The following is a 12,576-nucleotide window of genomic DNA, read 5'->3' on the forward strand; positions in this document are numbered from 1 at the left end:
ACCGGCGTTTTACCCCCAGCGCCACGGTTTGTATCCCCCGGCTCTCTGCTTCACATCTGAGGTGTGGGTCAGGAGCAGCCTGCATTTGCTGCTGGAGACGGGGCGCACGAAGCGGCTTTTCTTTTTAGACCGGTTTCAGTTAAGATGGGCCCCCAAATTGTGTTAAGTTTGTTGCAACCTCCTCCTCTCCCCAAAAAAGACCCAAAAACCAGAACCAAAGCATCTTAGTTCCTCATTCCATTTTTATGTCTCACTTGTAATAGGACTACTGTGATTAAAGATAGCATTGATTCAATATTATTCCAATTACTTTATTCAGAAATGAACCTTTTTTTTTTTTTCTTTTTTTTGGTCAGCTTTAATTTTTCCTTTCTTTCATTGTCACCCTGGAAATTGTTCTTGAGGACCAGCGAAAGAAATAGACCCCCTAGCTGGGAATCAGGGTTTAAGCAGAAGTGAAATGGAATATTTTGCTTTCATTGCACAAGATAAGAGAAATGGCCAAGGTAAACAGCCTCCAGCATGGAAAGCAAGTGAAATTACAAAAAAAAAAGAAAAAAACCTAAAAATATGTATGGTTTTGAGGAACACAGGTTTTAGTGAGACTGACTTGAAAAAATGCTGTCTACAGAGTTCATTTTATGTCCATGGAGAATTGTTTGATAAGCTCTACCACAGCAGTTTTAGAAAATTTATTAAATCACAATTAACAGTCATACTTGCTGACAGTAGAGTTGTGGCAGAACACTTCTTTCAGGTTTTAAAAGTAAATTTTCATTGCTTCAGTTTTAGTCTCAGGAAGTTCAAACATTTTCAGCATTGCTGATCACTTTTTGGAAATACATAGTGGAAAAATTACTTCGGTCAATACCCGTGCTGTTCTAAATATAACAGATAGCTGTTAATAGCATTAATAGCACAAGTATAGTAAAGGCAGTTTTAACATAAAGGCATTGTCATAAAATAATATAAAATGTCATAAAATAATTCACTTACATGTACACCAGTGAGGCTCGGCTGACTAGTGAATTTACTGCATCTTTTCCTATCTGTAGCAGCTAGAGGTAGCAGCCCTGCTAGCACAGTCAGTTTTCAAGAGATTTGTTAGAGTTCAGTGTCAAATTCACTTTGAATATAAGCAAGATTTGACTCTTTAACTCCTCACACTTTGAAAATCAGAGCTGTTAGCTATGCCCAGCTAAATGCACCTTGACCTCTGTTCCCTTCCAGTATGCTATTTGCATTTGAATTCTTTATAGTTTTTAAGAGATTCATAAATTGCTTAGTCCCAGGAATCATTAGGCTAGAGAACTGCGGGTTTGTTGGGTGATGCTTTCTACTTGGAGACAAAGAAGGCAAAAAGAAATAATATATTTTTGTTTGGATTCCTTTATTGAAATCTTCAAGACACTAACTTAAAAGTATTATATCTCATGCTTGTAGCACTTAAGAATCTTAATCACAGGCCAGGATCTCCTTGGGCTGCAAAATGTACACGCATTGGACAAAAAAATGGCATCCTCTCCTCCACTCCCCCTTATTCTCTAATACTTTAAGAAATTGCTAGTGCACTAGAGTATTAGCAAAGAGTACAAAAAGAAAAAAGGTACAAAGGGGTTATGACCACATACTAAGGTTTTTTTCCTAGGCCTTATACCAGGGTCTCACTTAGAGTTTTCCTAAGCATAACCCCACATGACATAGCCATGCTTTTTAAAGTGGGATTCCCAGAATTTAATTATGAAATCCATGTTTTAATTCTTAACAACTGGCCTGACTTTTTAAAGCATCTCAATGCAAATCAACCCATCTTGCATTCATTTGATGATTCATCGTTGACTTTATTGCTGTAATGCCAAGGAATTCCATTCAAGGGCCAAGATCCCAAAGCAGAGGTCTGTGTATAAAACTAGAGCAAAAAGCAAGTCTTACTCCAAAGGGATAAGATTCTAAATAAGATGAGAGAACAGGTGGATACAGAGAGAGACGAGCAGATGAAAGGTCAAGGAAATAAGAATGCCAAACTGTGGATATAACATGTTGGCCCATTATCTTTAAAGAGATCTCAAATGAATCAAAATCTCTCTCATTCACTACCGCAATTAGAAATCGCCAAGGTAATCATGTTTGACAGGGTATGATTTTGTACTCATTAGTTAAGGACAGTCTTGGACACCTGACCACCTGAACTGTGTCAGTAAATCTTTGCATAACTATGTGGCCCAAATTCACATTTGTGCATACAAAACAAGTAGTTGCACATACAAATTCCTTTACACCTTCTCCTTGATTTCACAAGAACAATTTTCAAGTGGACAAGAAAGTCCAAGTTTCAAGTGGACAAGGAAAAAAAAAAAAAAGATTAATAGGGATTGTGATAATGTTCAGCAATGCATTGATTTATTCCGGACGACCATGGTGCCCCAAGAAAAAGGATTTCCATGATAAAGTTAAATTCTGTAACTCAGCAAAAGAAACTTCCTTGCTTCCCTTCAAATGAACCCAGTCAAATGGTTGCTGGGAGCAGCAGAGCACAAAGGAGTAAAACAAGTTCAGCAAGTTAAACTATCAGGTATTTCACATTCTCCTTCAAGACAGTCCTATTACTAAGCCCATAGCGATTAAGAACTGAGGCACATTCCACTTGTCTATTGACTTCCACATTTTTAACCTGCAGGCGCTGGAGCATGTCAATGCCCGGCTTCTTGAGCTGTACCCTGATGACGAAGAACGATTTGATATTGTTCTGATGACTAATAACCATGCCCAAGTGGGAGTGAGACTCATAAACAGCATCAATCACTATGGTAAGCAAAATTAATACTGCCTTGTAGAACTCCCTGCTGTTACATAATAAAATGAATGTATTTTATTTTTCCTGTTCTGACCTTGGTAAAAGCAGCTTCTTTGATACTGACACCCATTCCTCAGAGGATGATACTTATTTTTGGGTGTCAGCATAAGTGAGATAGTGTTACACGGAATTTGGTCCAAAGCTCTAGATTTAACTTGTCAAGTGTGAATCTTAATTTCTGAGAGGTCCTTAAACTTTTCGTTGTTTGGTATTTACACCCCCTATACGTATACCTTCACAGCAGTTATTCTGCTGTCTTAGAGGGATTTTTTTTTTAATTTTCAAGGAGGAAGGGCTGATCAAACATTGTAGTCAGTTTAAGTTGTCTAGCTTGTTGAAATTACAGTGAACATTTTTCTTTTTTAAGTTTGCTGTCAGCTGTAGGCTAATGTACCTTTTTACAGGTTCCTTTTACAGGTTTGCAGTGCCAAGGCAGAGTCACATCTTGTTGTGCTGTTCTTACTTTAGGCTTAACAATTGAACGTTTCTGTATGACGGGAGGAAAAAGCCCTATTGGTTACCTGACTGCGTACCTTACGAACTTGTACCTCTCAGCAGATTCTGAAAAAGTGCAAGAAGCTATAGAAGCAGGTTTGAACTGACTTTCTTTTCTTACCTCTCCATTGAGCTTGTTAAAAAATGAATATATTGTGTCTTTCACAGAAAGTAGTGCTGCTTCATCAAATGCAAAGTCACAACTTTGTATGGTGCAAACTTATCACTTATTTTTACTTAATCAAATAAAATGAGGTTATTTCTCTGTATTGTTCCTCTCTGACCCTTCAGCCTGCTGATAATGACAACTTAATCACCCTCTACCTTTGTCACACCTCTCTGTCTTCTCCCATGCTACAAGAAATGAACTCCCATACACACCTACGCATCTCTATTCAACTTCTGTTTGAGTAGAGTCATCTCTTTGGTACGACTTACAAAAAACAACTTCTGTGTTTTGTTAAAAAATAGCAAATAGTTTGACTCAACAGTCTCCTTGGAATTTCCTGCTTTCTCTCATTTGCAGCACATCTGACGGACCGGTTTTGTATATTCTTATATGGAAGTGGAAGGAAGCATGTCTAAGGTTATGTCAATGGGACAGCTTCCATGCATTTGTGTTAAAGAACAGCCATTACTAATTAGCTTTAGTGATCGTTTCTGCTCACCGTATATAAAGGTCACCACAAATAAGTTGTTGGAACCGAACTGCTGACAGTTTAATGAATGACTTTGCAGGACGTGCTAACTGAGGTTCTCTGGTCCGTTTTCAGGCATCGCATCAGCTACGATGTTCACTGCCAACAAAGACGTTGCTTACTCGGATACACAGTTGAGGGTGGCATTCGATGGGGATGCGGTTCTCTTTTCTGATGAATCAGAACAGATTGTCAAAGAGAAAGGATTAGATACATTTTTTGAACATGAACAGCTGAATGAAAATAAGCCTCTTGCACAGGTTTGTACTTCTTTGTATCAGTGAGTTTTCAAAACAACTGCTAATTTTCACTGCTGCTGTACTTCTCCAGTTTCCCCAGTGTGTATGTATTCTTCTTTGTGGAAGCTGACTGCCCTATTTATTTCCTGTTTCAAGGATAATTTTTTAAATGTATGTTTGAAATAAAAGAGCCCACCGCTGCAGTCCTTTCACCAGCTCTCCCACTTCATTGAGAGAACTGCATATATGACAGTGACAGTTGTATTTTAATTGTATCATTAGAAAAAGGAAAGGCTACTACTGATTTCCTTGATTATTTTTTTTTTAAGATTGTGTAGGTAATATTAATTTCAAACACTGGGATATTCTGATTATTGAAACATGTAATATCTGTGCTTATTCCCAAGCAGAGCTATGCCATTTGTCTAAAAAATACAAATATTTTAACATCAGCTTAAACTGAAAGACCAATTCTGCTATTGTTAAAAATGGTATAAATTCAGAGTAAAAGCTTGATTTATGAAAGTACTGGACAGTGCAATATATTGCAATTTGACCCAAACTATCATTTACTTCTTTTAGTCGGAGTTTAATTCTAATATTGTCATTAATCTGGAAAGAGTTCGGTGATGTCTGTGTAATTAGGTCTCTTAGTGGTTTTTGCAGAGAAAAAAAATTGCAGCTCATGGTTCATAGTAAAAAGAGTTAAGTGTTTTTAAAGAACATTTTATTATATAACTTCATATTGAAAGAGATCTTGTAAGCCTTGGTGAGAATCAGTTTCCTACTGATCATACCCTGTAGGATTACAGTTTTAACATTTTTCCAATTTGTGAATTCCTAGTGAGGGTGCAGACCCATTTGGACACATTACATAGAGAATTTGCTGAGCAGCACAGCATTAGGGAAGGAATCCTGTATGTGACTGGCAATCTGGGAAGAAAGCAAAAGAATGATTTTGGGAGCTGTGGACAAATACTAAATATGCTTCTGGTATTTCATACTCAGGGTCCTTTGAAAGGTTTTCTGGAAGACCTAGGGAAACTCCAGAAGAAGTTCTATGCAAAAAACGAACGATTAAATTGTCCCATAAGGACCTTCCTGGTCACAGCCAGAAGTGCGGCGAGCTCTGGAGCCAGAGTGCTGAAGACTCTTCGTAGCTGGGGTCTGGAGGTTGATGAGGCACTTTTCCTAGCAGGAGCTCCTAAAGGACCAATCCTGGTGAAAATCCGCCCTCACATTTTCTTTGATGACCAGATGTTTCACATCGAAGGAGCACAGAAATTAGGCACCATAGCTGCACATGTTCCCTATGGCATTGCTCAGAAATACCACAAATCTGCATGACTGGATGGCACCATTAACGATAAGGTTCTTAACTCAGCCAGCCTCTAATATACCAATAGTTATGTCTACATTTGTATATTGTGAGCACTATGTTTAAAGATTTAACTTCTGACTAGAACAGTTTATTTCCTTTAAAGGAAATATTTTTAATATAGGTAAGTTTTTAATAGAGTTATTTTAATAGCATTCTTAAGCAGCTTAGGTTTTTTACCTGTCTGGATCTAACACTGTGGTTTTGATATTAGGAAAAGATTTGTACTGTTTTTATAGCTTAAGGCATATTTTGAGAGACAGAGAGAACAGTTATATTTTCTCTAAAAAACTGTTGATGGGTTATTTATAACAAAAATCATGCTGCAATGCTAGTCCTTGATGGTTATTTCTGAAGTTACCAAAAGCACAGTTTACATATAAGTGTTTACCTGTTGGTGGTTTGCTTCTTAAATATGTATTCAGTAGGTTTGTTATCACAAGGTTTCAGCTTCCAGTGAAATGTTAGCTTATTTGATCTTGTGTTTACAGGAACCCTTTATTTTTCTATGTTATTTTCCTATTCTAATAAAGCTGGCTTTACAGAACATTGTCATTTTTCTATGTAGAGGTTTTAGTATAGTTTCCTGTACAGAGTTTATGCGATCGGCGTCTCTGTGTCTCTTCCCTCCCCCGGATATTTAGAACCAGAAGTGACCACTTTCAGCCAAATTTGAGAGAGAGCTAGAAGTCTCAAAGAGGCTTAAGTCCCAACAGATTTCATAGAGCTGGGCAGAAGTCAGAAATGCTGCAAGAATCTTGACTGGGACAAAGACTGAAGCTTTAGAGCATACCTTTGTAACGGCAGAGAATCTACCCTAAATAATGCTGTTGATGGAACTCCTTGTTTCTTGACTAGATTCACTTAGGATTTACAGCTGTTCTGTGATTTGCGTGAACTCAGTTTGGCAACCTCACATGAGTTTCCAGGGGAGAGGTGCTTGTTGCAACGTGAATTCATGTAAATTTACACTGTAGGTCTATTCTAGCTCTTTTATGCTAAGTTCCTGTATCTCAGTGTCATCCATGTATCTGAGTGCCTTCCAAATGACACAACTAACATCTGTCAGGTGGTGTTTGTTCTCTTTCTCTCCCTAGTGGAACAAGTGTCCTGTTTTATTTTTATTGTTGCTGTGTATTTATACCAGAAGAGACAAAACCAAAGGAATGTGCTTTGCAGTGGGAGTAGAAGTTGGTGAAGGCTTGCGATGATCTGTGGTTCCTGGGGGAATTCACTCCAGAATCTCACGTTAGCCTCTGAGAAAGTTTGGTCTCTTCTGTCCGGATGAACTGTCCTGTTACTGCAGAAAGCTTCATTGCATTAATTGTGGTTTCCCTCCCAGGAACACAGGCAATCTTTTAAATGTTCTGCATCCAAGCCACAAAGTTCTTTGAAAACAAAGGCGAAAGCCTTGATCCTGCATAAGACTTGAATACAGACCATTAGAGAGGTTTTTCTGTGTTCACACCAGCATGTGTTGTTGATGGGATGCACTCTAGAGTTCTGGTGTACTTGGAATTTCGTAAGTGCTAAAGGCTTTGTGCCCAAAATGTATCACATTTCCCAGTCCAGCCAGGAGGTGAGGAAGACATGAATAACTGAGGCCTGGTCATTGTCTGCCAGGATGGGATAGAGTTACCTCGCCAAATGGAGATTATGAAAAATGTTATTAGCAGATGTTTTTATGTGAGAGCTCAGAATCAGCAAAGAATCCAAAAATATTGCTTAGCTGTGGAATATAAATTGCATGTGTACCTTCACCACAAAAGCATGGCTGCAAATTTCAGGAACACCGGTCCTGCCTTGTTGAAGCAGTACATGATCAGCCATTCTTCATCCATGTCCTGTTAGAGCTATAGAAGTTGGGTGCAGAAAAACATGAAGGATATATGCTGTGCAAAGATTGCTGGCACTTGACTCTCATTGAACATAGCAATTCAGGCTTGGTACTGAAAAGGCTAATGGAATCCTTGACCCCTGTGGGACTCCAAAGGTGAGTGTCTCATGCCTGACAGGGTAAGCGTGTAAATCAGCGAATAAATCGGAAACCAAATCATCTGGTCTATTACGTTTACCTTTATTTCAATCAACCATCCACCTACAGCAAAAATGAAACCTACTGGCCAGGGTATAGTTAGGCGCTTCCAGTTCTTACGTCTTTTTTGATCTGTACACACATAGTACTAGAAGACTACCTCTTGCAGTGTCAGTCCTGACAGTGCTAAGGCATGCGTGAAGAGAAATAGAGTTCACATATTAAATTTATATAGCAGAATTTACATTCTTAGTCATAGAATTCAAATTGACATTCAAGTCCAGGAGCTGATGTTAAGGTCCACAATCACTTCTCCTAAGTTAGTTGAGCAAAATGCCCTTAGATGTTTGTTCAGATTATACACCGCCTTTTAATTGTCAGGCAACTGTCCCAGCCTTGACAGCTGCTCCTCTGCATATCCAGCTGGCAGCATGTTGGGCGAGTGGAGCCTCCTTTGTGCATGCAAGTGCCTTCCAGACTAATCTGGATGTTTGGGGAGACTCGGCTTGCCAAGTAGTCTCTGCCCATTACAATTATTGTCTTCTGCTCCAAGGCACAGCTTGGCTAGTGGACCAAACTAGTAATTTTCAAGAAAATTCTCTGAAATGGGATGAGAGCTGAGGGAAAGGGTTTTCTAGTTTTCTAGACACAGACCAGAATTTGTCTCTTAATAGCATTCCAGTCCACAAAACAAAAGAAAACAAAAAACAAACAAAACCCCTTGCTTCTCATGCTTATGAGAATACCATGAATTTATGCCCTAGCACCTCATAACCCTAAGCCAGTCACAGTTACAACAACATATAACATTTTTCAATAGGGGAAACACAGAAGAGTCCTATGGTTCTGGACTGTCTTGTCTATCGGCCTGTTTATAACACTGGAAGACAGACTCATGAAAAAGAAACTGTCATCCCAGCCAAAACCTGGAAGAGGATTAATGATAACACAGATCGAATTCCATGCAGAAACAGGACTTCGTCAGGCAAAGCCAGTCCTTGTTCCCTTAGCATCCAGGTTCGTGCACCACATCACAGTGAAGAGTCCAGGTAAGACAAATGGGAATGTCTCTTACTGCTACCAGTCCCCATGGACAAAAATGTTGGAAATAAGATCCTGAAGGTGACTTGACTATTTTTTTTTTTTTTTTTTTACAGGAGAACATAACCTTGGAGTGTGTCGGATACCTCCCACCAGCTACCAAGACATAATAAACCCATGTTCCCCAGTTCCTTCACGCCTCCAAGACATCCCTTCAGTTTCCAGGCTAGCATGTCAGGCATAGTGAAACAACCATCTAGAGGAAACAAAGTATTTCAGATGAAGATGTGGAGATGGTCATCATGGCATGTGTTCCAACATGTGTCCTCCTGTGTTCCTGGACTGTGATCTGTTCTAAGGACGCGGGAATCAGAGGGCTCCTACATCCCGAGGAGAATCCTCAGGTACCCCCCTTAGGCTCCCCTGCCAGACCCTGTAACCTCCACTGGCATGCAGTACTGCGAAACAGAACACACCCATCTCCTCGAGTGCAAACGACGGGTAGAGGAAGCAGTGAAGCAGGTCAATGTCTTAGGAGAAAAAAAAACTTTCAGTAACCCTGCTCAGTAATATCTGAGACCAACAACATCTGAACGCATGTCATCCCTGCCTAAATGAGCAGCTTCTGATCGCTACCACCTGTGAGCTCCTGTGCACAGCACTCCTTGCGCTGAAGGCTGGATTGACCACCGAGGAACCCAGGCAGGATCCTTGAGGCAGTGCCCTCTCCAACACCATGTCTTCTGAAGTAGTAGGTGTATCAGAGATGACTGCCAGAGTCCCCACTGCCAGATGCTGAACAGCAGATTCTTTACCTCCCACCAGGAGGATTTCTTACAGCATGAATCTGTTCCTCTAACAGGGCATTTCCTGGTTCTCTTATTTTGGCATCTTGTTGGCAACCACTGTCCCTTTCTCATAGTCCTTGGCTGCAAGGTCATTAGGGTGGGCATGGTTCCAACACCTCCCAAAGATATGACTTACTATGAGCAGAGCATACGGAAGTACACCTCAAACTGGTTATGGCTCTTACATCAGGTTAAGGATGCCAAAAGCCATCTCTGTCACAAGCAGATGCAATGGTGTGGCCTGGTTAAGGTACCCTTTGGTGTAGCCATGAGTCTCACAACGGAGTGAAGAGCCAAGAATGAAGAGAGAAAGAGTTTTCTGTGGTAAAGACAAAGACAGAAGAGGTCTCTCAGTGAATCCAATGTGTTTAGATGTGGTACCTATACAGCCCTTAAACTGCCTGAGAAGTGTGACAGACAGTCAGAGGAGAGATGGTAAGGATACTTCCAGAAAAATCTGATACGTTTCTTCAGCTGTAAGTCAGCCTCAGAACAGACTGCAGCAATGTGAACAGACTGGGGGTAGCACCAACATGTGACAGTTAAGGGGAGGTTACTACTGCAAATGGTTATCACGTCCAGACCAGCCACAAAAAAACATGACGAAAGGTTCATGGGTTTCCTCGTGGGTTTCTTAATCATTTCCCCAAACACGCTAGCTCTTGACTCAAGACAGACATGCTCATTATCAGCCAAGCTTGTTTCTGATCTCCTCCACAGACTGTTGTGTCCCTGGACTCTACTCACCTGCATGCTGGCCCCTAGTCCTGATCCTGAACTTCTCTTAATCCATGTTCTTCTATCCCCATTGTCCCTATCTTCTTCCTAAATCTGCACTGAACTCTATTACTGCCTTTTTTCTTTTTTTTCTCAAACAATTTTTTTTAACTTAAATTGCTCTTGATCAAAATTCAGTTACCTTTTAACTGTCTCTCTGCACATTTCCACTAGCAAGTCTCCCAGGGCTAGGATGAAAAGGATTTTGAGTGAGTGAACCTCAGTGGCCACTCCTGACTCCCTGAATGGGTTCATTTTGCCTTAGGTGGGTTTGTCAAGGTCTGTGATTAGTAAAGGCGGGATCTGGACACATGACATGAAGATAATGGCTGAAAACAGGTTTTGGCTTAAGGATTGAAAACTAAGTTGGCAGGTCTAAGGGACCCAAGGGTCTGGGTGCCAACAACTGCAGAGGTCCAGCCTGGGTGCCAGCTACCGGACAAACCAGATATTGGAACGACCCACGTTATGTGCATATGTGAACCAGTAGCACACGTCAAAGTGGACAACAGGAAGAGAGCAGCATCTGGGAAAACCCAGCGTCAGAGCTGGTGCCTGGGTCTCTGGGTATAGATGTTGGATGGACTTCGGGTGCATGCTAATACTTAGGAGACCAGTGAGTGTGCTTGTGAGGTGAGTGAGTGGACGTACGCATATGTTCTGCAAGCAGCCTCCCTTCTACCAGACTGGGATGGGACAGACCCCCTCGGTCCTGAAGTCCACTAAATTTGGTTACCTCAAACGGGCTACCTCTGAGCTAATACTACTCAGTGGAAGTTGGTCCTAGAAGCAAGTGTTCAGCAGGTCTGACTGGCAGCTTACTGGTACGTTTAGACTCCAGAGTAGCTATCAGAGCAGCCACCACCATAATGACTTTTGTAACGCTCCCCCAGCCCCCCACCCCATCACTTCTGCTTGCAACATGCAGGCTGGTTATCAAGACATGCTTGGCCATGTACTAACAACTACGCTACGCTCAAACACACAATCCAACTTGATCCAGAGCCACAGAACCTGCTGAAATACTTAAGAATGAAATCTGTTCTGGAAGGCACCATGAGGGCAGGTCTCAGCATGCCATTCTGACATAGTCTTTCGCTCCACTTACACTAATACTTTAAACTTTCCCAGAACATTTCATCGGCACAAAGGCCAGCTGGCGTGGAAAAGTCCACGTGCATGCTAACTCTCCAGAACACGATGGCTGCTTCCAAACTGCCTAGCGGGAGTTCATGAGCTGTGGGAGAGCTCTAACCAGCCCCCAGCCTTGGGCCAAAACTCTGCCACAGGCTGCTGTCGCAGTGTAACAGCAGAAATGTTGCATTCCTGTGCTGGGAGCCTTCCCTGGCACCGCCACATCTACTGCTCCAGCCTCTGCGTCTCAAGCCGAAGACCCAAGGCAGACAGAATTGAACATGGCTTTTGCAGAAGCATTTGATCTGCTATGAGACTCCAGGACTGGCAATGAAATATTATAGGTGCCCTTAATGTCTATTCTCCCTCTGATGGAGTCACCTCTGTGAGACTGATAAATGTTAATACAACATTTTGGTAAAATCCCTGCTAGCAAACTAAACGTTACTGGGAAATGCTCTTGGACCCTAGAACTCAACCATCTCTATGTTATTAAGTTGTTATCATTGTCTTCTAATTCTAAAATTGTTAGAGCAGTCCCTGGTTCGGTTTTGGCCCAGGCCAGCTAGCTCTCTCCCAGACGATACCCACCCACACTTCCAGAGTCAGCATGGGACGAACGCCAAGAACCGGCTTGGACGTGTGGCGGTTTCATAGGCTATTCTGTGCCAGTTCGCTTCAGCACCAAGCAGCAGCCCCAGGTACCTCTAATTTTCTAGCGCGGACATTGCTACTAGCGCAAGGGCCTTTGGGCAGGTGGAGGGACATGGTACTGCCGCGACATCCCACCACCTTTTATTTTTGAGGCAGGGAAGGAAGCGGCATCCTTGCAGAAGCAACTCCGATCGCGACCCGCAGCTTGCTTTGGGGCAGAGGAAGCGGCATCCTTGCAGAAGCAACTCCTCCCGCTGGACGGTTCCATCAGACCGCACGCTCATTCAGCGCGCTTCGGGACCGGCCTCCCGGGCGCCGCTGGAACCACGCCTCCTCCGCGCGGCGGAGGACTACAATCCCCACAATGCCCCGCGGCGCGCCTGGCCAATCCTAACGCACCCCCGGCGCCGGCCGGCCGGCGGG

General features: G+C 42.1%; 1 protein-coding gene across 1 annotated transcript; it reads left to right on the forward strand.

Annotated features, from left to right (window-relative positions):
- The first annotated feature begins 497 nt into the window (after nucleotides 1-497).
- LOC103908352 (cytosolic 5'-nucleotidase 1B) lies at nucleotides 498-6,209 on the forward strand. Its single transcript, XM_009290713.1, has 5 exons — nucleotides 498-506; nucleotides 2,678-2,807; nucleotides 3,323-3,445; nucleotides 4,123-4,307; nucleotides 5,295-6,209. The coding sequence occupies exons 1-5, from the start codon at nucleotides 498-500 to the stop codon at nucleotides 5,631-5,633; spliced, it is 786 nt and encodes a 261-aa protein (XP_009288988.1). The 3' UTR covers nucleotides 5,634-6,209.
- Nucleotides 6,210-12,576: the final 6,367 nt, after the last annotated feature.

Source organism: Aptenodytes forsteri, unplaced genomic scaffold (genome assembly GCF_000699145.1).
Source record: "Aptenodytes forsteri isolate BGI_AS27 unplaced genomic scaffold, ASM69914v1 Scaffold138, whole genome shotgun sequence".
NCBI classification, from domain to species: domain Eukaryota; kingdom Metazoa; phylum Chordata; class Aves; order Sphenisciformes; family Spheniscidae; genus Aptenodytes; species Aptenodytes forsteri.